The sequence below is a fragment of the Ruditapes philippinarum genome, unplaced genomic scaffold (assembly GCF_026571515.1).
Source record: "Ruditapes philippinarum isolate M1 unplaced genomic scaffold, ASM2657151v2 ctg7081_1_1_1_1, whole genome shotgun sequence".
NCBI lineage: Eukaryota > Metazoa > Mollusca > Bivalvia > Venerida > Veneridae > Ruditapes > Ruditapes philippinarum.
The window spans coordinates 99,262-126,109 of NW_026855297.1; the positions used below are offsets into that span (position 1 = coordinate 99,262).

Genomic DNA, 26,848 nt, shown 5'->3' on the forward strand with positions numbered 1-26,848 from the left:
AAGTATGGGACTGATTTTAAATTTCAATGCTTTATCATTTCATTACAAAACAGAACTAATGAGTGTATGTGTATAAAGGAATCAGCGATACAATAATGTGTAACCAAACACACATATGCTCCGAAAACACGGTGAATACACAATATGCCAAAGAATACTTAATATGTGAAAAAACTGAAAAGTGTAGATATATATATATGGCAAAAGATATAAGAAGTGGGTGCATATAACACTCAAACACTGTTGATTGGTCACTCACCAACACACTACTATCTGGTGAACAGTGAGACTTTTTCGAATAATAACTGTTCTCAAAGCGTAAGCTTTCCAGTGGTGCTACTTCATAAGGTTCCTTCTGTTGAGGGGTTAAGCACCGAAAACAAATTAAAAATCACATGAAAAAGAGCCCAGTATCAAGACATAGTGGAAAATTGACTGTGATTCTTCAGTTGTACATTTTTACATAGGCAGGAGTAGGTAAAAGATGTATATAAAGATCAACTGAGATGGACGCTTGGAGATAATATGAAACATTCTGAGTCTGATTCCTGGAACTAACCAGTACTAGTATCAATTATGTGGAAACATGGTTGTGACCCATTTTAACCTATGACTCTTTGGCTTAGAGGCAACACCTTAACTTCAAAGCGACCATTCCCCGAAAGTTAGGTATCAAAAGAGGAGATAAAATGACAAAGAAAACAGGATTTTTTCAAATTTTTTTTACATTTTTTCTTAAAGGCTTCCTTTATTTACAAAAAAGGGTCACTGTTAAATTAACAGAAATAAGAAGTTGGAATTCTGAAATAAGTTATTCCTGGGGGGGGGGGGGATGTATGCCTGGAGTTGGATTACATTCCTTCATTTTTAATGAAGGTTTACTTGTCTAGCATGTAAAAAATGAAAATCAGAAAGAAAATCCCTACAACACTGCAAAACTTACTGGAAATATATATACTCAAAAATTTCTAAAAGCATTTAAACCAATTTTCTCTCCTTTACACACTTATATCAAACTTAAAAATTTACATATTATACCAAAACGATGGTTTTTAACAATTTTTAAACTACATACCACAGGTGCCATTAATGCCCCTGCATCATCAAGTTCAAGTCTCCCCTGCTGACGGAGCTCGTTCAGCTGTTCTGGCGGGAACACGGAGAAGCCGCGCTCTATGTGTGTACGATAATTATCTAGATGCTTGCTCTGTAACACTGCCGGTTTGACGAGCTCCGAGTGACATGTTCCCAACAAGTCAAGAAACAAAGGGCCCTGAATTAAGAAATTCATAAAGGTAAAAATAAGACTTCTTTTAAACTTCTTCTAATTCAACTAAAATGCATACTGGCTAAATCTATCTGCCATTAGAAAGTTTAGGAAAGTTTTAAAAGCCATTAGCACAGGGCCAGCAAAATCTGATTTTCACTTACTTGGTCATTTTTATCTGAAGCATTTCTTGACTTGTCAGATATTTATAAAGCAAATCTTGAAAAATTTCTAGTTGTCCATGAAGGCTGTTGGACAACCTGGGCAATACGGACAATTGGTTTTGCCGCCCCTGTCATTGCCCACCTAATCAGAATTATGCATTTAAACAAAAATAAGACCTACATTTAATCAACCCAAGTAGAAAATCAAAATGTATTCAAACAGTTTTTGCCAAACAAAAATCTCCAGTTCAAATGAGAAATTTTATTCTTATATTTTTTTGTCATTTTCAAATCGTTATCATAATTTAAAGATCAACTAACTTCAAGGTTATCTAACTTTTTTTCGAGCTTTGTCTCAAATCTCTGTGTTTTCATTGGTCAGTATACATTCTTTACATGCTTGTTTCTGGCCAATCAAATACAAGAGATCTCAACTTGAACTTAGAAAAAAAAATTTATAACCGAACGATTGGCTACTTCAATAACACTTATTATAGCATAAAATCGGCTATTTTTCCCTCTTTTGCCCATGTTATAACGGGGCCAAAACCATGCGTTAACATAGTCACGCGCTCTTGTTATAGCCCGGTTTTACCTATGCACAATACATACAGGGCCCAGAAAACAAACAAAAAATGACGATTTGGCCTGTTTGCCAGAGTCATGCGCTCTTGTTATATTGGAATTATTAATTCGAGGGCCTCAGTCGCATAACGGCGAGCAGCATTCAAGTAATTATGCCGGCAATACGGCGTATAGACATCACCGCTTATCTTGGTTGTCGCCCTTTCTTAGAAACGGACAGTTGTCAATGTAAACAAAAAGAATCTGTCATTCAGTTTAATCCCCCGATTAACTTACAAAAATGGAAATCGCAAAATGAATATAAGAAAACGTTGTTTTATTGACGTTTATATTGATAAATGTTCTGTATGTTTATTTGAGAGAATAATGTTTATGCCTGATTTTTTTTAAACTCGTGCGATTCTGAAATTGAATTTGATGTCACTGATCTTTTTCCTACCGCCAATCTGTAATCATTCTAGGAATTTCTGAGGCGCCTGTGTTGTCTTTGGTAGAGTAATGTTATGTTCTTCTTAAGTTAATATATCTCCAAAGTTAAACTTTGTTAAATCAATTAAAATTCGAAATTTCGTTCGGTTCTCAAGTTGTTGGCCCCGGAAAAAATAAAACGCATACGTAGAACATGTAGAGTTGGATAAATACCGTTCAAGCACAAGGATTTAATGTTTGTGTTTTATATATAATATACATCATGAATCTGTTTTAAAATTTTATGCTATAATAGCGTCAACGCACGTTTATTTCGTGTTATAACGTCTGCAGAGTCCCTCGGAACTGTTGGAACCCTCGCCCTACCGGGCTCGGGCACCAACCGTTCCTCGGGACTCTGCAGACGTTATGACACGGAAAAACGTGCATTAACCCTATATATATGGATATAGTTTGGCAAAGAAAATCAACAAACCTTATTATGTATGACACAAGCTACTCTTCTGTAGTAATTTATTGGATGCTGGGGAATGAACTTGAGAATCAATGTTCTTTTTTCATGAGCCTTCAACGTCCCTGCGGTCTGCTCAAACTTAAACACACTCTCGTTACAATCTATCATAAACTGAAAGAGAAAAAGAAATTGTTTTATCTCATGCTTTTCAACGAGCTAATAAATTGTTTGATCTCATGCTTTTCAAAATTCATCAGTGAGATCATAAGTCATATCACATTGTTTGAAACTTAGTGAAATACACAGTATATAATTACGTATCTCTTACATGTTTATTGTATGCATATTCAAAATGATATTTCTCGGTAGACAATATGTTTAAGTAAAATCAATGATGCCTTCAAAAAAATCCCATTCACTCCATATTAAAATCACATTTAAATTGCAGTCTATTACTGTATGTTACATTTAGAGGTCCAAAATCGAAGTCTTACACGCTACAAATGAATTGACTTCTAACATGTCTATCTATTTGAAAGGATTGTTATGAAACATTACAATATAAGCAACATGTATATATACCTGGTACTCAGCATCTATGTCTGAATTATTGATAAGGTCAATAGTTCGTGTGGCAACATCCCCAACATCTATCTGTAAAAAGTTGACTATTCTAGCACCAAGCTGTACTTCTGGGCCTGAAAACACAAAAATTACAATTCAATCAATCTTACATTATCATTTCCAACAATTTTTTAGAAGAAGGCCTTTTTTTCATAGGAAAGGCCACTTCCCCTTAATTTGAGGGAGCAAAAAGCATGGTATTTTAACAAAAAGGGAAGCAAACACATTCATGTTGTGAATAGAATTTTAGGGTAAAACTTCATGATGTCAAAGAATTTTTTCCTACGCAGAAGTGACCCTTAAACAGCCCCTGCTATAGAAGGAACAAAAAGTATCTCAAAAATTATTCTCTAGTTATATGAACAAGTAAATTCCTATTAATGAACTACCATTAACAACTAATTGTTAATTATAACAAGAGCTGTCGATAGGACAGCTTGCTTGACTATTCTCAATGCTACTACTCAGTGCTACAAGTGCCTTTAACATATAGATTTTCTTAAGTTTAAAAAGGTCCATAAATCTGTCAAAATCCATGTTAGAGTTATTAGCCTTTGACATTGACCTCCTATTACACTATTTATTAAATATGTGTGGTTTCAAACCATACCCTTCACTAGTTTTGCAATTACCAAATTGCACACAAAAACTAAACCAAAGTGTGATGCCAACACCTTGGCAAGTAAAATAGCTCTCCCTTTTTGTATTAATAGCCAAGCTAAAAAAATATCCTACCTTTTGATGAGCCCACACATTTGATGACACTTTTACTTATTTTGCCTATGGCTATCACATTGAAATAATCCACACTCACGACATCAACCATGTTCGGACTGTATGAAATCTGTACAATATTGAAAATAACATATATTATCTGTTAATAACATATTCTATTATGTATATTCAAAAAATTATGTTCTGTTAATTACACATTTTATTATTTACATCATCTTGCTATTACTGAACATATATATAATACTTCAACAATTAAAAAATCTTTTTATTACATATTCTATCAATTACAATTACATTGTCATTCTAAATATCAAATTCTGTTAATTACGTATTCTGTTTATTAAAAACTTGCTCTTTCTTAATCAATATTCTATATATCGAAAATTGCATTCTCTGTTAATTACATATTCTATTAAGTTCATTCTAAAATTATATTCTGTTAATTTCATATTCGTTTGATTCCATAATCTTACATAATTACATATTCTGTCACTTACATATTCTGTAAATTATATATTCTCATATTCTATTAACAGCAAAATGTTACAATTACTTAATCTCAAAAAAAAATATACTCTGTTAATTATATATTCAGTTAATTACAAAATTCTTGCTGCGCTGTATTACTATTACCTATAGATTATGTAATGACAACTTCATATTAAATCAATTACTTATTCTTTTATTACATATCATATTAATTACTTATTTTGTCCATTACATATTCTGGCAAATGCTCTCTGAATCTAATTGCTCACTAGTAACTTTTCTATACTTACAGGAATTTTTACTGAGGACATTGGTGGAACAATTCCCTGCATTTTTGGACATGTGAACACTGTATCGATACGACTAAGTGCTGATGGGTGCTCCACTTTATATGGTGCTCGAACCTGCAAGGAAACCACATCAATCACTTTAGCTTTAATGTCAAATAACTTTGATCTGGTATTTATGTATGCATTAACCAAGTATTTTAATACTGAATACAGTCCAAAAGGAAGCTGTTCATAGAATAAACTGATGTTAAAAAAACTTAGAACGTACCCCGTTGTGCATTGATTAAGTAATATAACCATGGGCCTTCCTTAAGCTAGCAGGAAAGCCTGTTTAATAAAGAAGCCCAGCACTCAAGTAACAAATGCAAAATGAATGGGGAAAAGAGATATCCTTAGAAGTGTAAAGCCTAAAAAAAACCTTAAGACCTGAAAATAGTATGTGTGACTATAAAAAAAGACAAAAAAAACAAATTTAAATGTATCATGTATGGACAGGCATGATAATTTATCAAATATTTTACAGTTTCGGCAAACCAAACTGCTTCAATCTTAAAAAGAAACCTTTGAAAAAAAGAAATTTCAATATAGCAGTTTAAAGCAAACACTTGTTTTATAATAAATGTTGAAGTTACTTACTGGGGAGAGATTGTGAAGTTCGACCATTTTCTGTACAGTTGTACCCACAGCAGTGGGTCCAAACTCTATCACGGCCTCGAGTGTTGCCTTGTTCAGTGTGGTCGATGGCTTACCCACAGATGAAACAATTATATGTGGATATTTTCCTGTTTGTCAAAATAATAAAACATCTTTATTGAAAACTGAACATTGCATGAAATAACATAAATACCCTAAATGAAGTACATACGTATTTTTATTATTTCTTCTTTTTTTATATAAACACATATATTCATTAATACATACATTATGGTCATGCTATGCCGTATTTTCTAAACCTTTGGCATACAATGGCAAGAAAATTTACCTTTATGAGTAACAGTTAGGTTATGATTTTCAATTAGAAAATATAATAAAAAGTACTTTCCTTAACTGGCAAATGTTTGCACACACAAAAAAAGAAACATGGGGGTCGTTGGTCCTAAAGCGCTAACTTTAGGACAAAAATGTACAAAATTGTTCTCAGGTGCACTAAAAAATGCCATGACCTGATTTTCTATTCTGTAAAATTATTATAGATATATCAAAAAATTAAGTTGCTAGAATTCTGTCAGAAATACATACCTATTCCTACTAGAGTAGTTGTTTTTGAAAGCTCTCCCTCTTGGCCATATTTACATACAGCCACAGCTTCATATCCAGTGGCAGACTGTAAATATATACATAGATAATTTGTTTACAATCATCGCATAACAGTTACATTAAAGGTGCATAATTATGTCAAAAATCGAGGAAATAGATAACCACCCTTGCCTAAAAATAGGTGTGAAGATCACACATACATAAGCTGTATTTTTTTTTTCATGTTTCTAATGAGTTCTATGAAAAAGTTCAGTGGTATTAAAAATAAATTGAACAAAGGTGTGAGACTTGGACCCAAATGTTTGGACGATTAGAATTGTTTACCCTATATTAATATATCAAGTCAATGTAATGTTTGGCAAGGTATTTAATGTAAATCTTACATCTGGTTTGAATGTTGCTTTAAACATTTTGCTCTCTCTAGGTCCAAGTTTTGTAACCTCAGGTTCAATAGTGAATGGTTGCCCTACCTGCCATTCTAGTTCTGTTTCTAAATCACTAAAAACACATAAAAAATCAAACATTAGACTAGATATACATCTTAAACTTAAACAGGTCAAAACATAAAAAGATTAAAAAAAATCTAGATCTTGTAGAATTCAGGATTTACAAAAAAAAAATATATTAAGTTTCTTATATTTTGATTTATATATTTTTGTCTCTTTTCTTGATCAAAGAAAACAAAGAAATCAAATATCAAAAAATTCAATTCAATTTAACATGCATGGTACATAGCAGAGGCTATAATTATATAGGGACAGCTTTCTGTCTTTCACTTATTCAGTAAATCAAATCTATCAACTAACTGATATAAGTCAGCTCCTGTTAAGTCAAGTTTCTGGTGAAAAATGTGCACAGGACATTTCAGGGAAAATATAGCATTTTTAGGGGGAAATACATGTATACCTTTTTTGGGCTATGGGAAAAAGCCTTTATTCGGCTGTAAATTACTAAAATATTGAGAAAAAAAATCACTGAAATTTTCATATCTTACCCTGAATTAGCCACAACAAAGGTTGCTTCAATAAAATCTTTTGCAGCACACATATCAAAACTGACCCTTGTTGGAACCTCAATGTCATATTTCGGAAGCACTGCTTTGATTGGGATCTCAAAAGTTCCCTCCTATAATAATATATACAAATATTATATATACTGAGAGCCTGGTATTCAATGGGAAATTTCAAATTTAAGAGCAAAATTCCTCTTTTGTTAAAAGGATAAAAGTAGCAGAGAAAAAAAATGAAATGTATAAAAAAATTATAATTCAACATGAAAAACATGGCAGAAAATAAAAACTGCCAGTTAAACATGTACTTTTTAATGCCTAATTAGGTTTTTATGCTATTTAATGTCTATATAAAACCTTCCATGCCAGGTTAACCTGAATTTATTCTATGCTATGTGTACACAATTTTTCTTCTTAAAATAATTGCTGAATTAAAAAAAAAGTATTTTGTCTATATAATTAATGCTCACCTTTGTGTGAAATGTAATCTTATCATCATATACAGATTTTTCTAGTGGTCGAAATGTGACTGGTAGAGAGAAGCTGGTCCCTGCACTAAGCACAATCTGCTTGGGGTACAATGTAGTGAAAAATCGTGTGCTTGGTACACTGAAAGAAAAATAGTTGGTTGGTATATATATATTTAAAGAGGATATTTATTTTGTTTTGTGTGTAAGATCAAATCAACATATATTCCACAGACTTAATACCAGATGCTATATTTTCATGAACGGCATGGCAAATGAATTTTCTACTTATTTAATACTTTTTGCTGCATAATGTTATGAGCTCTATTTAATGATGTCATGTTGAATAACAATTCTGTTAAAATTCTCAAACTTTGTCACATTTTTAACATGCTGTGTGTTAATATTTATGTCATTGGGTTTCCCATCATTAATAACGCATATTTTATTTACAACAGAATGATTTTTTTGACAAAATTTACAATCAATTATGAATATTATTTTCATCTGCATTCAAATAGTTTGGCAACAATGAAATATATTTTTTTTATAATTTCACCATGATATGAAAGTGTGCTTGATCAAAATATGACCAAAATGAGTGTTCAATTGGCGAAAAAAGCAAGAAAACAAACAGAAAAATTGAGAATTCTAAACATTATCAAATATCTTTATTGCTGTCATTACACATCATAAAATTTTAATCATCAACAATAACTGAATATAGCTCTTACTTGTATTTGATTTTCTGAGTCTTCACTTTCACATTTTTTAGAACAATGTTCTTTGTGTATTCTCTTCCTGGCTCCCAACCTTGCCACACAATCTTTTCCACAACTTCAATACCGAGCTCTTCCGGCTTGCATATAGATCTTTCAACTATCTCAATATTGATTCCACCAGATTTTTTGACGGACTTTAACTCTGGAGCTTGTTTGATGGTCTGTCCACCCAAGGAATGGGTGACAGGTTGGCTTACTTGCATCATACTTGTTGGCATACTATAGTTCTTTCCTATAATAAAATTGTTCAATACAAATCAAATTACAATCAGATTATTTTATGTTAGAGCAGTCATGGATAGAAACAATATTGTCAATATTTTTTGTTGATCAATAACCGATACACATTTTAAAATATCAATAATTTTTACTAATTAACAGTGTTTCTGTCAGCTCTGATTTTCTGAGGGTCTTTTATGACCCCCTGTATGATATTTTAGGGGTCATTTCAAATTCATAAGGGTCATGCCAATAAATTTAACAAAAATGTAAAAAAAAAAAACAGGCAACACTTTATAAGTTTTATTTACAATATTTTGTATATTTTTCGTGAAGAAATTGGTCAATCTCTGCTATTTTGGATTATTTGTCATCCAATAATAACGCTGTATTTCTTAAAAATTATGTGTGTTAATTTTCATAGAAGAAAGAAAGTCGATACTATATTGAAATTTGTTCATAGTCGCCTTCTATTTTTCATAGTGCTTCATAGTACCGCCTAGTGACGTAATCAAGGGCCAAATAAAGCTTGACACTAAATATGTTAGTGTTCATCCTTAGCTGTTTTACAGAAATTAGAAACATTCTCCTGTCGCTATCGCTCCCTTCGAAGTTTCTAATTTCTGTAGAACAGCACAGATGAACACTAACAAATACGCAGACTGCATTTTCCAGCAGACAGTTATTCGTTCACAGAATATGACGACAACAAAATAAATAATTTTGTCTGGGCGCTTTCAATATATGCAGTAACGTATAAATGCAAGCGTTTATTAACTAGTTGAAATTGGCTAAATGCCGGACCACGGACCCGGTAAATTTCATTTCTCATTAAAATTATAGTGGAGCCCACGGTAAACATTCCGTACATTTTTATACTGAATTGACGGTTTATAGTCTGTATATCTGACTTGTGTTGAAATCAGCGACGGTGAAATTCTTGCGTCACAAAATACGCACTAACTAAATTTCATTGCGTCATGGCTGAAAATAGTGCGCCAAAAACGCAAAAACGCGCTCTGGCAGAAACACTGAATTAATTTATGAAAATTCACCAAAAACATATACAGAAGCAGGACTGGTGTTCCATGTCTAGAACTATGCTGTCATTATGTGATGATATAGCAGTAATAAGAAAAAAATCAAGCCATTGGCATTTGTAAATAACACTTATGTCATAATGGAATTAACAGAATTAATATGTTTCTTGAATGAAATCATTTAAACTGTTATAAAATTAATTGAGCCGCGTCATGACAAAACCAACGTAAAGCGTTTGCGACCAGCATGGATCCAGACCAGCGTGCGTATCCGCCCAGTCTGATCAGGATCCATGCTGTTCGCTTACCAACTCTATTACAAGTGAAGAAACTGATAGCGAACAGCATGGATCCTGATCAGACTGCTCGGATGCGCAGGCTGGTCTGGATCCATGCTGGTCGCAAAACCACTTTGTTGGTTTTGTCGTGACGTGGCTCAAATTAATTATAAGTTATTATCCATATATCAGTGTATGGCATATGTCCTTGCAGGATTGTTTCTGTCAGACATTTATTAAGGTCACAAATCTTTGGGAAGGCAGACATCAATGAGAATAAGGCATATATTAACTTGGCATGGTCAACACAGTCAACATTTTAAATTTAAAATGTAAATGGAAAACGAGCTTGAACTATAAACATAGCAATCAAAAATAATTCATAATAAAATTAAATTGGCTTTGATGCTTGTGATAATTGTTATTAATGTAATTATGCATGTAAAATTCGAAAATAAGTATCCGTCAAACTGGCATTTCAACACCAATGATATGTTAATCCAAGTATATAACCGTCCACTCACAAGAGGAACATACTTCTTGTACGTTAAAGCACATTTAAAATAAAAGTCAGTTAAAATTATGGCAATTTCAAATACATTATTTCCTGATTGTTATTGGTGGCTGCATTATTTAAACCACGGATTTATATTACAGGGATCGGACACTCCCAGTTTACCCTATATAAATGCTTAAATATCTTGTCGTGCACCCGATAAAGGTACATCGATCGATAATTTACCGGCGCGAAGCGTAAATGCCCGTTCGCAACGGATACCTACTTTACAAAATACCATATAGCTTTTTCATTTATTATCCGATTTTGGAAATTTAAAGTTTATTTTGAAGAAAAATACTTGGTTAATTCAAATATCTAATTTATTTTTTAAAGGTACAGTTTATCTGTCCGCAACGACGGTTAAAAAATTAACTTGACGAAATCCGCGGTAAATTTACATTTTTTTTTATATAAAAAGCAGGTATTTGAAATTTATTATTAAGGTACCATAATACTTTCAGTTTCAAAACAAAAAAGAAGCCGATGTAAGTTATTCACAGATGATCAAAGGTGCAATATTTAAGATTTGTTGGGTTATGTAGTCAAATTTATTAACGCAAAATTGTTTTACGGGTAATGTATTGCGGCCTTTACACGTGAAGAAAATTTATTCATTTTTTATTACAAAATATTGCCGAGATTGTCAATATTGCCATATTCATAGAATATTTAAATTTCATTCATCATTTATATCATTATTATTTTTTGTAAATCTGTTTTCAAATGTCGGTGCAGTGAAGTATAAATCATCGTAACAGTAAAGTTCTCTCGTGTGGCTGTCTCGATTCCGGCCTTTTAAATGTCACTCGTATATTTTAATCCGTATATTTTAATTATTCTTTTTATTTGAATGCCTGTAGAAAGATATTTATTATACTTTTTAATGTAACGCTAGAAAAACAATAAAAATCTTTACAGTTTGAGTCAGTATTTTGCGAAATAAAAGTATTAAACTGTTGATTATTTTTTACACATCGCTTAAATTTCTTTCAAGTTTAATTACTTTTGAAGGGGGGTAAGTGATAATTAAAAAACTTTATTTCCAAACTTTCATTACCAGGTTACATGTGATAATTGCAACACTCAATCTTCAAAAACAAATATAATTTGAATGTATATTTTGTATATGCGCGGTCTTTAACTACAGTTCATGGCATATGTGGTAAGAAAATGATTCTGAAGAGGATATATATAAATACAATGTAAATCTATTTTGTTGATTAACATTTATAAATGAAATTGAAAATATACAACTAAATTTGTATAGTCCTTTCTCTGAAAAATGATGAAAATAAACATGTGATAAATAAATCATTTGACGTAAATTGTTTAGGATATCTATGAAAAAATTATGTTTCAAAATAAAAAATAATATTATAAAACAGCCGTTCAATAAAACGTGCCAATAAAAGTTTCTTCCTTGCCAATCTAATGAATTCATCTATATAGGAATGCTTGTCTGGAATGATCTGAAAATATATTTAATACACTTAATAGTAGAATATTTACTATATTTATACTAATATACAGGTAATCAAATAAAAAATGTACAAATCATTTGGAAATAATTCACAGAAATAAAGACACATTTCAAACATGAATTTCTTTAAAAGTTTTTTAGCAATCAAGAAACGTTTTTTTGCAATGCCATCATTAAACCATGTAAAAAATAATTATCTTATTCTGAATCGCGGTAATAATTCGTGCTTGAAGTAAAAGGGCGGCGAAGTGTAGAGAGTATGCCTAAACAATAGGCGAATATTTTTTAAATTAGGTACTTTTTAACTAAGCGTTGCAGCGTTCTATCAGCATATTTTCATATAATAATACTTTAGCGACACAAAATAATACTGTATCAATACATTCATATGTGTATAATTTTTCACAAAGCTGCAATAACACCACATACTCCGGTGAAAATCTGTCATATTTCGTACTCCGCACGTTCCGCCATCTCATTCTGTCCACCTTTATCCGATTCCGCGCATGCGCGCGACGGGACTTTAAGCTAAACGAAAGTGTCCGATCCTTGTAATATAAATCCCTGTTTAAACCAATAAAAGGCAATATAAAACAGATTTCTGTCATTAAACAAAATATCTATCCATTTAAATCATCACAATTATAAATATATCAACTCAGGGTATATAGAAGACTTGTCTCCAGAATATTTTAACAGGAGAAATAATCAAATATCTACAGAAAGCGAGAGATAAACAACATACAGCTCGTTATGTATCCGCCATATTTGATAAACAAAATGGAGAAGTTGCTAGGGGATGGAAGCAATTTGTATTTTAATCAAGCAGAAGTTATTATGCGGCTTACCTCCCTGACAAGTTATCTACATTATCATTCCATAAAATATCAACTTGTTATAACAATTCAAGCCATGAGAAATTCATAATTTGCCAATGTTTTTTCCAAATTTCGCATTCAAGGGAGGTAATTTTCTTAGCAACAATGTGCTGTGTGAAATTAGCTTGGCTGTGCGAATCATAAGATAGAACACCACCAAATATTTTCTTCAGAGATAACTAAATATGTGTGAACAGCGTTAACGGGCCCGTACGGCTAGCCACTTCCTTCATTTAAATACAACAAAATTCAGAATATCTTTTCACTAAGAAACAAGAGGACAGCATTGTGACAGAAATGCATTCATTAAAGGAATCCGCCAAACTAGATTCTATCAATCAAATTGATTGATTGGTTTGTGGAGTTATTGACATTAGCATACAGTGATGTTGGCAGTGCTGTTAGACAAAATGAGGAATTTTCTCACTTTAGGTCAAACACATTTTACATCCTCCCAATGGTTTATTAAATACCGACTTTATACCTGTTCCTCTCTAGTTGGTGTTGGAAATTTAAACCTAATTCCATTAGGGGTCTGGGAGATTAATAAAAAATGTTAAAAAGAAAAAAAAGAAAGAAAACAATTATTGCCTCCTCTGGGGTTCGAACCCACGCCCCTCAGTTTCAATACACTTTACAGTGATTCTAGCCTATTTGAATACTTTTCATAGTGGAGATAGTGCATTAGGGGTGTACTACCTTAAGGAAGTCTTCCAGAATTTTAAGAAATGCAGTAATTCGGTCCTTTTAACAGGTAGCTTGAGCAAGACCTCGTCTGCCATCTTTACCTTGTTTCTGCCACCCTATTATATCTACCAGGCATAAACTAGGCATGTAAGTTCTACATATTTTTTTCTTTTTCGTTATTTGAACCTTAAGAGGCATTTGATTATTTCAGGCACAGACAGGCACCAAAGTAGGGCCACTAACCTTCCATTAGCTAGCCTGTCAAGCTCAATAGTTTCCTCACATGAAAGAAAACATTGGCAAAGTTCCTGGCTGAATTTGAACCTACAGAGGTAAGGGGGAAGTGATTTTAAGACAATGACCTTGACCACTCAGCAAGAGATGGCCACAGCCAAAAATACATCAGATTAACATTGATACTAAATCCAGTATAAATTGCTACGTCTATGTCAACAAGTTCTGATCAGAATAATGTTCATGGACGATAAACCCGTAAAAATCTATCAAATATCAAACAAAAGTGGAATAAAATAATTTTGAAGTCAGTTTGCTCAGTGTAAGTTTTAATTGTTCAGGCTTCATAAATATTGTTCAACATTTTTGGTCAAATAAATTAATAAATATATTTCAAGATGACAAGATGGTCCTCAAAATAAAACAGTTGTATAATACAGTACATGTTTTCTGAACTAATATCAAGATCTTTATTATTATTTATTATATATCAATTGTTGCAACACAAAGAACTTGCTAATGTTGTCTCAATTTATTATGATATGTACAAGTTATCAGGAAACTGGAAAAAGAAAATCAACAAATACATAATTATAAAACATTCAGATGTTTCTCCATATATCAAATTGAACAGATTTTTTATTTTTCAAAATAGACTGATGTTTTGTTTTTTTCAAGGCCAGGAATTTTATTCGAATATTGGAAACACTATTGAATATTCGAACATTGAAAAAAGAATATGAATATTCGAAAAAAAAGATTAGTTTTTTTATTGTTTGACGAAATTCATTAAAGTTCAAAACGGCCATTTGCTATGATACAAATGAGATTTAAAAATAACTAACAAAAAAAACTTACTTCTTTGAAAATGTCTACAAAAAGGAATGAAATATAATTTTGTATTTTCAAATTAGTAGAAAGAGAGAATTGAAAAATTAAACTAAAGTCATAGGTTAAAGTGACATTATGCAAGATAACAGGCAAACTTTACATTTTGATATAATTGCTTTCAATTTCTTGTTGTACTTTACATATGAGCCGCATCATGACAAAACCAACATAGTGCGTTTGCGACCAGCATGGATCCAGACCAGCCTGCGCATCCGCGAAGTCTGATCAGGATTCATGCTGTTCATTTACAAACCCTATAACACGTACAGAAACTGATAGCGAACAGCAAGGATCCTAATCAGACTGTCTGGATCCATGCTGGTCGCAAACCCACTATGTTGGTTTTGTTGTGACGCGGCTCCTATGTAAAGTACAACAAGAAATATAATGTAATTTATAAACCATTTGATTCTTAGAAAATTCTGTAAATGTCCTTTGCAATGTATAAGTAACAAGAGTGGAGCAGTGATTATATATTTTATCCTAGACCTTTTTTTTTCATTATCAATTACTGATCAATAAGTATTACAACATACAACTTTTGAAACAAAATAGCTAATTCAGCTTAATTAATGACAGCAGAAAAATGTGCTTAATGTCACTTTATTTAAGAAACCCTTCAGTAATTTTCTTATTAAAAAAAATCAAATAAGCACTTGGTATTGAAAATACTGTTCACGTTTTGCTTGGATTTTTTTTTTAATTGTTAAGTAACATTATCAAAAGTTTAATACATTATTTCAAGTTTTTTTTTTACTTTGGTTTAGTCTTACTTATCATTTTAGAAACTTATGACAGATGAAAACATTGCGCTGTAATATATTTTAAATAAAAATTATAATAATAATAAATATTTGGTTATGTCCGGATTAAGCAGCATGCAAACAAATGTTTGTTCCAAATTAAATTATACTAAAATAGCACAAAAAGTCTAAATATAGCCTTTTAACAATCTCTTCAAGGTGATAAACTTTTAACTTGTGATAGTTATATTTATACTTATATTTATATACATTTCTTTTAGTATTTTACCTTCTAAAACTGATCTTAACTTACATCTCATGATTTTAGCACATCTCTAAATGTATATATAGCACCAATTTATTATCAAACAGAAAGTAAAAATTCAAAATTAACCTAAATATATCAAAATTTGAAACAAAAATTTGTTATTTGGATTCCGTGGATCAAGTTGTGACAAATATTGGATAGACTGGTTGTGTGGCAAATCTTAGATTAATGTCCATTATCCGCGAATGCAAAGAACCCTTCAACCACGAATCTCCCGTGTTCTCCAGTCGACAACAACAGTGGATTATTTCGGCATCATTCAACATAGCAGTGTCAAGTCCGTGATAGAATCGGTTTTGAGGTCCTTCCTTAGTGTTCATTTTTTGGTTCCTAGAGCACTGTTTACAGCATCTACTTTCATCTTCACATGTTCCCTCAGTCCAAGTTCCAGGTGTAAGCCAGTCCATTGCTATAGAAACGTTCCAACAGTTTGGCCAAGAATCAACAAGACAGGGTCCGGATGAACAGAATTCTTTGGTTTCCTCGGGGTTCAAGGTCGTATCTATGGTTTCAGGGTCATTTTGATCGGAGTCGTTACTTGGTTCATATGTAAGTTTGGCACCATAAGCAAAGTTCAGAAATGTGTCTTTTAGAGTAACAAGAGCAAGGAAAGGTTGTAAGAATCCATTAAGCAGTCCATTTTCTTTGACTTGTGACCTTGAGTCATACTTCAGTTCAAGGTCGTCATCAACTTCTGAATCTGCAAGTTGGGCGGCATCCCCATGTGAACCTGTGTTATTATCAATCCATTCTTGCAGACTTTCTTGACCATTCAACATACTGTCAGTCGAGTCTGATCTATTTCTTTCCATGACCTCTGACCTTGGTATCTCAACCAATGACCTTGGATGTGTAACCTCCAGCGAAAGTTCTGGGTACAAGGTCAATGCTGGCAGGACTCTGATGCACAGTGGAAGGATGGCTGAGCCAGAGTTCACCAAGGTCAAGGTCGTTGCTGTTCCCAACATTGTGGATCCAACCATCGTCAGTATACCAGCCAAGTACGCAAGTGAAGTTGCCGAAAATACCTACAATAGGGCAAAGAATACATGAATTAATATTTAAATAGGAAATCAAATGCTTCAGAAGCATTATCTAACAAGCAAATTATACCCAAAAGAAACAAGTTCTTAATAAAGAAAGTGGGAAGTATATTTCTAAAACATTTTCCATTTACAAAATAATTCCTTTATTGTTTTAATCCATCATGAAATCACTCTAGAACAATTCAAAACTGTCATCTATCCTTAACATTTAGCATGTAAGGATGCCTTTTCTTTGTGACTTTGTTTCTTTAAGCTCCATAACACAGTCAAGGCCACTTCTAAATTTTAAGCCTTTTGTTATGTAGAATGGCTGTAAATCTATCTATCTACCTACGTTCAATTTAGTCGAACACCTTCCGGGGACTTAAACTTTGAAATTAAGGCACTTCAGGAATACAGATACCTAGGTAAAACCATTTATTATTATATTTCCAGCTAGATACATGCTATACAATGCCCATAAAATAGATTCCAATTTCTCAAAAGTTTTTACGCACATCCCTTCAAGTTCTGACTTACTGGAGTTTGACTATATAATGAAGCCTGTAATCTTAACCATCCAACAACTAAGCGCACTTCCATATGCACATCATTTGTTTGTTAGTTTGTTTCATTTTACGCCTTTTCCCAACAGTATTTCAGTCACACAGGCGGGTAGTTTCCTAATCATTGTTCCTGGAGAGTTACACCAGTACTAGACTACCTTCCTCCGCGCTAAACTACCAAAGCATCTCCCGGGGATCAAACCCACGCCAGAGAGGTAACTGGATTAGAAGTCATCGACTCTAACCCCTCGACCACGGAGGCGGTGGTTCATATGCACATAAAGATGTGATTGAAAAATAAAATGACTGGGTTACTTACAGTCGAAAGTTCAGTTACAAGGTCACTCCAGTTCATGAATTTCAAATCTTGAGACAGCACCATAAGATCCGTGTAAGAGAACCAGCCCCTCTCTAGTCCTTGTTTTAATGCAATCCTGAATAATGACAATAAACGTTAAAATTATTCAACAGATTTATCACACATAAAGTTGCAAAATACATCTTTAATGAGAAATGGACAACGAATAAGGTACAGTCTTACCGGTCTATAGTAACTTCAAATCAGATTTACAAAATAAAGTCGCTATACACAGAGGGTCTTTATATACAGAGTCAATTATCAGTAATTTAAGTTTCAATACATTTAGGTCTCACCCCCGTTTGGAATTAGACCCAACCCATTGTAGTCTTAAAAGTTTGTTTTTTTCTGTGTATTCTCCGCAAACTGATTTGTTGGCGGAATGATTAAAACTGTACTACCCACCAGCAGTTAATAGTTTTTAAAGTGGTGAATTGAAACAGTGTTACAACAGTACAATGATTTCTAAACAAGAGCTGTTGGTAGGACAGCAACACTCGACTATTCTTAATGCTTGATAGTAAAAAAAAATGCTTGATATAGTTACCTCCTCCTGTTTACAGGTTGGGGTCATGATGGTGAACAAGTGTGCAAAGTTTCAAAGCCATATGTCAATGGACTTTGAAAATATTTGAACTATTACAAAAACTTTAACGTAAATTCTTATCCAAAAAGGGACATAATTCTGTCAAAATGCTTGATAGAGTTACCTCCTCCTGTCTACAGGTTGGGGTTATGATGGTGAACAAGTGTGCAAAGTTTCAAAGCCATATGTCAATGGACTTTGAAAATATTTGAACTATTACAAAAACTTTAACGTAAATTCTAAGTCCAAAAAGGGGCATAATTCTGTCAAAATGCTTGATAGAGTTACCTCCTCTTGTCTACAGGTTGGGGTCATGATGGTGAACAAGTGTGCAAGGTTTCAAAGCTATATGTCAATGGACTTTGAAAATATTTGAACTATTACAAAAACTTTAACGTAAATTCTAAGTCCAAAAAGGGGCATAATTCTGTCAAAATGCTTGATAGAGTTACCTCCTCCTGTCTACAGGTTGGGGTCATGATGGTGAACAAGTGTGCAAAGCTTCAAAGCCATATGTCAATGGACTTTGAAAATATTTGAACTATTACAAAAACTTTAACATAAGTGGTTACGCCAACGCCAACGCGGACGCCGACGCTCGGGGTACTACAATAGCTCTACTTATTCTTATCGAATAGTCAAGCTAAAAAAGTAGATGGCTAACATATTATATTTCAAGCCTAATTTGACTTAGTGTTGATGTTTAAAGTTGAAGACAGTATATAATTCATCAAGAACAGTGGAAACGAGAATTAAGCCTCAAAATGTGACTGATTTACTATAGAACAAAGAATACGAAACATCACCAGGCGCACATATGCATATGAAATGAATATTTTTAGTCTTCTGTGAGGGGACAAACATGTTATTTATAATGTTTAATAATACATTTAGAGCATTAAAAAAACTGATAGTAAAGAAAATAATGTAGAATATGTAATAATTGATGATTAATGTTGCAAAATATAAAGAAATGGTAGTTTCAATACAAGTATTCCATTAAAATACAAAGTCAATGAGGTGTACATGCACTAACTGGCAAAATGCAAAAGAAGCAAGAAATGGTTCAGATATTTGGCCAATCATGGCTTAAGGAGCCTTTAACATTTTCCAAGATGATCATGTATATTAACAACAAAAACATGCCATATTCAATTTTTTAACCAAAAAAAAACAAAACGTATAAAAGAAGCCATCCAGGAAAGTCTTTTACATATTGGTGCTTTAATAATATATTCCTTCATATATATATAAAACAATATGAAAATTCACCTAAATGAACTGTTTATTTTGATCTTTTCATATTTTGTCAATTATATTATATAGAACGTTGACTATAAGTATATAGAATGTTGACCCCAAAAATGCCTGCCACTTTTGGCAAAGGAGGTAAATATTGTAAAAATCATGAAGTATCCTCTCATTTTTAACCCTATTTCTGCTGAATTTGTAGAATAATGACCAATGATTCCATCAAAATATTCATTAACAACTCACCTCTTCTCAACCTTATGTAGCATTTCTTGAAATTCTTCAGGTCTAACAAACAGCTGCCAGTCCTGAAAGCATAAAAACTGGACAGTTATTTCAAATTCTATTTTGATGCTAAGCGTTTGAAGTTTTACATATCTAAACTTTACACACATTATTATTCTTTATCTATAACTCATTTTAGATGTCTCTGTATTAAAAGAGAAATAGAACACATACATAAAACAGTTTTAAAATACCGAGCCAACAGATTGTGGGCCGGGACAAGGAAATGTTCTATTTTTGGTTTAAACATATCTACTTTTAAATCGATTGTGAACAAGTTCTTGCAACATATAATAATCACTTTCCAGTCTGCTTCCTGGAACCAACCAGTACTTGTGTGGCAGACACCTTAACAACTAGGCCACCGCTCCCCTTCTATTTTTAGAGCTTCCTATCCCTCTGTATTATGTGTCTTGTAAAACAGACTGACATATAATCAATTTATGAATAGTTATATCAAAGAAAATTTCTTGGTAAAAGGAAACAGAACATAACCTAACACGATGATATCATTGTGATGTCACGATATGCATCACTTACGATTGCCGAAAGAAAGTCCAATTCCAGTTGGTTAACATCTTCAGTTTCAACGTCACCAGAATTCGCCCATTCGTCATTGAACACTTCTTCATCTACACCTTCATCATATAAAAATTTCGAAGCCATCATCTACAATAAATGAATGAAATACTCATACTGAAATATATTCTTAACGACAATATTTGTTTGCATAATAACTGTACGGAAAGTAGAAAAATATTACTACCATTATTATTGATATTCATAATTGCTGCTATAAATAGAAACTAATAACTGCAAGTAAGAAAGAAATACTTTGATGAAATTTGTTTTCATTATGTGACATGCTCATTTTTTCATTGACAAGTTGAGCTAAACTGACTATATAATCAAAAGATTGACTGTTTAAATGATGACTGACTAAACAGCTGATGTACTGGAAAAAACGTACATGATAAATACAACTCTGTCTAAAATATAAAAAGCTTTCCATACTCTTTTTATAAACTGAATGTTAAAGGTATTTTCCCGACAGATATTAATAGAAATTTCCTTGGACCATGTGAATCATCACCATGATAACTGAGGCTCAACTTTATATTGTTAGACTATAAATCATTAATTTATTACCATAGAAATAAGGAACAGTTCAGAAGAGGAAACTTGTGTCAGATAGTCGGGCTGTTTTTTCTTCAGACGCTTTACATATACCATACCAGCCATTACTGAGGACGGTGAAATACACGCCGACCTGGACGTGGAGGCCGCAAGATAGTTATCTAGCTTTCCCAACTCTCTTGGTGCAGCTTCATTGTAAAAATCAACCAATAAATCTGGAAAAATAAGATATCCAAAATTACTATAGTTCTGAGAATTCTTGCCAATAACCTGTTGGCAATAAATTTCACGCACTACCGTTTTTTCTAAATTCTTTGATACATTTTAATTCATTAATCAGTATCAACTTATGATACTTATCATTTAATACTATAAAGACTGTCAAATCAGTGTATCATACTTACCCTGTCAGTGATTTTCCTACTTATATAACAGACTCCGAAAAAAGGCCTCTTCCCAATTGAAATTTTCTTTAAAATCATGCAGTTTTCCCAAAAATCTTAACTTAAACCAGCTTTTTTACTTCCCAAATCAGCAATTTTAGCAACTATTTTTCCCAAAATCAAGGCCTCTTCCCAATAAAGGGAGAAAAATCAATGCCTTTGTAAATATTCAAAACATAATTTCAACCTGTTAGTAGGTAAGTGTAGCACCGGACAGATTTAATTTCCTTAATGCTGACTTACAAACACTTACCTGAACTTAGTGTTTGAAATTTTTTTGTCCAATAGGATTTTAAATGAATTGTTTCTTTGGTAACTCAGCTTTGAATGCTTCTAACTATTAATCAGTCTAGTAAATTTAGTAAAATAATTTCATAAATAATTTCATACACTAAATCACACCGCTTTTGACTTTTTCAAATGCTTTACTCTATACTTAAATCAAAAATGACAATCGTCAAAAATAAAACACAAACCTACCTGTGACAGGTAAAGAAGGTCTCTCGGTTCCAGGGAGTTTTCCATAGTACAAGGTCTTCCTTAATCTTTCATTGAAGAAATCATTCTCCTGAAAAAGAATAGAAAAAAAACTCAATTTCTGTAAAACAATTGTTGCACAAGCTCATGAATCTGCTAAGTTAGTGTAAACAAATTTATTTCAGTTAGATTGTGTAGAAAGCTATAAGCTTATTGAAACACTCTTGAATCTGTTCGCTCCTTGAACCGACCAGTTCTAAGTATTGTTGGGATTTTATTAATTGGTTAGATAAACCAATATTACCACTGCAACGTGTCCACTTGTGTTCAGTTTTTAAAAGTTTCTGATAGTTGACAAGGGTTTGGCATAACTAGGTTGTGTTTGATTATTCCCCCCACACACATACAGATTTACAGACACTTCACCCAAAGCCATTTTTTGCAGACACTTCACCCCTCCAGACTTCCCGAAATACGTCGGTCCGACAGACATGTCCGATAAATTTTTATCAGGTCCGACAATTTTTTATTCCCGATCGGTCCGACTGTCCGGCTTTTATCCAAGCCGCATGTATAAAAAATGGCGTCGCTAAAGGTGCCAAACCTTGGGAAAACCCAAAATCTACGTCAGAAGAGTGCCCAGAACAGCAATAAAAGGATGAAAAGCATAGACCTGAGACAAAATTTAATGAAAAATGGAAGCAGAACCATGAATCATTGGTGTATGACAGGGAGGAGATGAAAATGCGCTGTACGGATTGTGCCGATTTTTACGGCGAAAAAATAAAAAAAACAAAAAGTGTCTTAGAAATACAAACACAAGTTTTTCTTTGATTTTGATCAATTTTATTTGGTCCGACAGATTTTGTTTCGGTCCGACAGATTTTCATGGTTTGTCAGACCGAATGTCTGACAGTTTTTTTCAACTTTCGAGAAGTCTGCCCCTCTTTTGAAAAAATCTGATTGAGACGACTTCACCCCACATTTTTTAAGCGTTTCACATATATCATGATATATGAAGGGGAGATATGTGAGATCTATGTAATCAAAATTTTAATTTAATTCAAATTGTTCATTTCCACCTCATCACATGTAGAACAAACACTTCACAATCAAAATGAATAAAACTGATAAAAGTACATATATGCCTTTCAATACAGAATTATACTAGACGTGTAAACAAAGCTTACATAGGTAAATATAATCAAAAATCATATTTACATATATAATTATATACAATACACTTAGTCATTAAATACATTAATTGTATTGGGAATGCTGTAAATCTATCATTTTATATTATAGAAAAACTTTTATTTCAATCAAGAGTCATGTTAAATGATATGCACAGGGTTCTCAGGGACGCTTATTTCGGCTTATTACAGCTGGACGCAAATATTTCAGAGCAAGGATTCCACGTATGCTTAATTTTGCCAGGGGACGCATAAAATTACCGATTGTTTACAACCACAAATACACAAATACGTTGGCGCGTGTCAGTCTATAGGTAGGCGGTCCTATGCACATCGACCCGTGAAGCGATTAGCCAATCAGCGATAACGCTTCCGGTCATTATCACGCAATAGAGATCAGACTAATGTATGTACACGCGCTGTAGGTGTAATTACCAGATATAACACAAGGTGATAATTTTATATCTTTGATCAACAGTTGATTGGAAATTAGCAAATTTTGCCGACAAAAGGATAAAATTATCGATTATTTACGCCCCAAGTTTAAAATTACAAATGAGTGTACTTTTGAATGATTGTCGAACATTTTCGGCATTTTCTAGGCACAATTTTGCTTTAGTTTCATTCTTGCAAAAACGTTCTACAAGAGTATGAAGAATTTAAGATATTGTGCCGAAATGCCAAGACAACAAACAAAAATACACATATGCTTTTCTTTGATCCGAAAATTGATCCCGAACATCGGCGATTTCACGTTCGCCAGAAACCCTAAAATTTCGCAAAAATTCTAAGTTTCCAATCCAAACATGTGAATGAATTGTTCTTTTATTATTTAATCAACATTAAATCTTTAAATATCGATCTTCAATTTGCCCCCTTTTGAAGATATTTGCTAAAATAATTGCTGATCGGATAAATCTCTTACACACTGTGTGAAGCTGTACACGATTTTCCTATTCATTCCGCTAAACGCTGCCTATATACATTTACATTTTTTTTACAAATATAAACATTTTGTCTTTAGAGTGGACTTATTTAACCAGAATAAAATTTGATTTGGTACAAATGTGAAAAAAAAAACACAAAAAAACGATTTCCATGAATTGTGTTTATGCATTATAATGAAATAATTTCATAATAAATATTATTTATTTGTTTGCATGTGTGTTTGACTCGTTTTATCTCTTTGTTGTTGTATTTCAAGCGTAAATACCAGGTTATAACGTACATGTCATGACGGTCTCATCTTTCGGACCTGGATAATTTGTTACTTTCGGGTTTTATAACATTAACTAGCGGTTAATTGGGGATCTGTAAATAGTAAATTGTAATAGAAAAATATATTGTGCATTGATTCCATGCAAAAATCCGACGATAGATCTATTACCGCCCGGTGAAAAATTTTAACACAGATAACCGGCGTACCCATAATTTTCGTACCTGAATGTTGCATACCTTGTCTATAATAATATAACAGTGAAAAAAATTATTTTATTTTTTTTTAATATATTGATATTTTATTGTATAGCCCGGGGTTCTATGATATCAAGGTACTTAACGTTTATCGGAAAATATTTAAATATAAATATCATAAATGAATGAGATTTTTCTTCCATCTTATAAATGAACCTTTTCCAGAACTGCTTCTCAAAAAATTATTTCAAAAGAACCAATAAAAATGACATTATTTAGAATATTTTCAATGCCTGCCATTTTGGGTCATTTCAGAGGAGGTTACTACGGTATCAAGGTAATCCCAAAAAAAAAACAAGTATGGAAGGATTGATGGGTCAAAACTTTCAAGTTAAGTTGTGAAAAACTTCCATCGGTTAACTTGCTATAAAATTAAAACTATATGAACAGACTATATGTCAGTATATGTGTTTATAACATATTTTAATTGACTGTGTAAAAATCACTAAGGAAAATGGTAGTCAAATATGAAGGTTTTATAAAATAGTTTTCTTGCCCCAAATACATTCATTATTCACCAAATTAAATTTATTGGCAGATGAAAATGAATCTAGTATGCAAGTTTTACAAATATTAGCATCATCATATGTTGCTTTTACTAGCAGTCACAGAAAATTTAAATACCTTGATATCATAGAACCCTTGATATCATAGGAACCGAGTATAAATAACAAAGTCAAACACATTTTAGGCCAAATCAATGCCACTAGCACCTGTGCGATAAACATGGAGCCAAAACATTGCCGTTCCAAACACTCATTTTTCGCCCTAAATGGTCTATAACACTTACTTCCTCCATCTCTCTCGGACAAATATACGTTCCTTCATGGAACGACTTCTCCGATAAAAACATCAGGTTTAATTTCTATGGTAAAACATGTAAAAGAATTAAAATATTTTGATGAAATTTCAGGAAATACTTCTGGGTTGCGGTTGATTCTTGTCAACGAATTTTAACTCTTAATATTAATCGAACAAATTGTGGAAAGATAATGTATGCTCAAAAGAAACAGGCATAGGTGGGTACCCAATAACGATGTCCTTGAAAGTGCTAAATTGTCAACTTAGACCTAATCATAGAGTAATTAGAGTAATTTCTTTGTTGATTTTTTTAAATCAGTTTGATCTACCATAGAGGAATAAGAAGCTATAGAAAATTGTAAATATAACAGAGTGCCCAATAATATGACTCGCGATTAAAGCTGGATCGGGTTCCTCCCCGGGAAAAAAAGAAATCTGCACGTTAAATGTTGACTTCTGTAACATGGACGAGTTATAATTTCTGCTCCATTTGTTGTCCGTGGGCAAGTGGCAAAAATCATATTTCCAGTTTACCACACCCCTGGCTTTTTCATTAATGGACTGAGAAACGTGCAATTAAAAGAACTACGCACGTTTATTATGGATATGCAACAAGAAAATACAACAAGGATCAACAATGCTAAGTAACATTCAGAGAATGCAGTCCCCACACTGGACTACCACAAAGGCACTCAGTCGGGTAACCAACAAAAAGCAAGAGAGAGCACGAAAGCCGGAACATAAAGTAGTCGTGCAAATAAATGATAAGATTTTAACAGTACAGAAACCACTAAAATTTTAAAGCCGTATAAAACATTTCAAAAGCAAGTGAAATAACACAATTGTATAAAATTGTCAAGGAAAAATCTGTGACTAATAAATATGATCTTCGGTGAAACCTTTAGCAGTTTTATATTTGACTAAAAACGTAAGAATAAGTTTGCAACCAGAAATGCTTGAAGTACAAGTTTGCAACCAAAATGTGCTTGAACAAGATATTTTTTAGCATAAAACCTTTATTTTGAACATGCAAATTAAAACATTAACACAAATTTGACAGAAATATACCTTGTCTTGTTTCAGTGAACTTCAAATCTCAAAGATGTGAATAAATTAGTAGAAAATCCGACTAGAATGGTCACTTGTCAGATCGCAAAGTATGTACATGACCAGTTTATATCTTCAATAACTTCGTCAAATCAGAAGTTAGGAAGCTGAGATCCAAAACCGAGTATGTCTAAAACATTGCCTTAAGTAATAGGCATATTAAAAAAATAACATACAAACCCACTTTCCTGTAGGAAATATGTGCCGGTGTTGTAAATATTCGTAACTCGGGTACCATTTTGTCAAGTTTGCAAAGA

General features: G+C 32.7%; 2 protein-coding genes across 4 annotated transcripts in view; both read right to left on the reverse strand.

The window, feature by feature from the left end:
• Window positions 1-13,125, reverse strand: part of LOC132742827 (cilia- and flagella-associated protein 65-like) — a 52,504-nt gene extending 39,379 nt beyond the window's left edge. The window contains exons 1-13 of one of the 3 annotated variants that reach the window (XM_060731321.1): window positions 12,977-13,125; window positions 8,505-8,784; window positions 7,774-7,912; window positions 7,289-7,419; window positions 6,678-6,792; window positions 6,277-6,361; window positions 5,674-5,819; window positions 5,038-5,151; window positions 4,259-4,367; window positions 3,482-3,597; window positions 2,921-3,070; window positions 1,076-1,273; window positions 260-355 (exon numbers count right to left, since the gene is read on the reverse strand). In XM_060731321.1, coding sequence (XP_060587304.1) covers window positions 260-355; window positions 1,076-1,273; window positions 2,921-3,070; window positions 3,482-3,597; window positions 4,259-4,367; window positions 5,038-5,151; window positions 5,674-5,819; window positions 6,277-6,361; window positions 6,678-6,792; window positions 7,289-7,419; window positions 7,774-7,912; window positions 8,505-8,770 — 1,665 coding nt within the window. In that variant the 5' untranslated portion in view covers window positions 8,771-8,784; window positions 12,977-13,125. Of the gene's footprint in view, window positions 1-259; window positions 356-1,075; window positions 1,274-2,920; window positions 3,071-3,481; window positions 3,598-4,258; window positions 4,368-5,037; window positions 5,152-5,673; window positions 5,820-6,276; window positions 6,362-6,677; window positions 6,793-7,288; window positions 7,420-7,773; window positions 7,913-8,504; window positions 8,785-12,873 lie in introns of all 3 variants that reach the window. The other 2 variants (XM_060731322.1, XM_060731324.1) reach the window with 2 other exon arrangements.
• A 1,114-nt stretch (window positions 13,126-14,239) lies between these two features.
• Window positions 14,240-25,639, reverse strand: LOC132742829 (protein CNPPD1-like). The gene is made up of 7 exons (XM_060731326.1): window positions 25,474-25,639; window positions 22,021-22,108; window positions 21,110-21,312; window positions 20,501-20,629; window positions 19,922-19,983; window positions 17,800-17,914; window positions 14,240-16,917 (listed from the first exon to the last, which is right to left on the reverse strand). The coding sequence occupies exons 1-7, from the start codon at window positions 25,534-25,536 to the stop codon at window positions 16,006-16,008; spliced, it is 1,572 nt and encodes a 523-aa protein (XP_060587309.1). The 5' UTR covers window positions 25,537-25,639; the 3' UTR covers window positions 14,240-16,005.
• Between the last annotated feature and the right edge of the window lie 1,209 nt (window positions 25,640-26,848).

Excerpts from the sequence above, each read along its gene's own strand:
- LOC132742829 (XM_060731326.1), bottom strand. The coding sequence starts at position 25,536 with ATGTTTTTATCGGAGAAGTCGTTCCATGAAGGAACGTATATTTGTCCG. Across the intron at positions 20,630-21,109 it reads AACTGTTCCTTATTTCTATG|ATGATGGCTTCGAAATTTTT; the intron begins GTAATAAATTAA and ends CATTTATTGTAG. Across the intron at positions 16,918-17,799 it reads TTGTAACTGAACTTTCGACT|GTATTTTCGGCAACTTCACT; the intron begins GTAAGTAACCCA and ends GCCCTATTGTAG.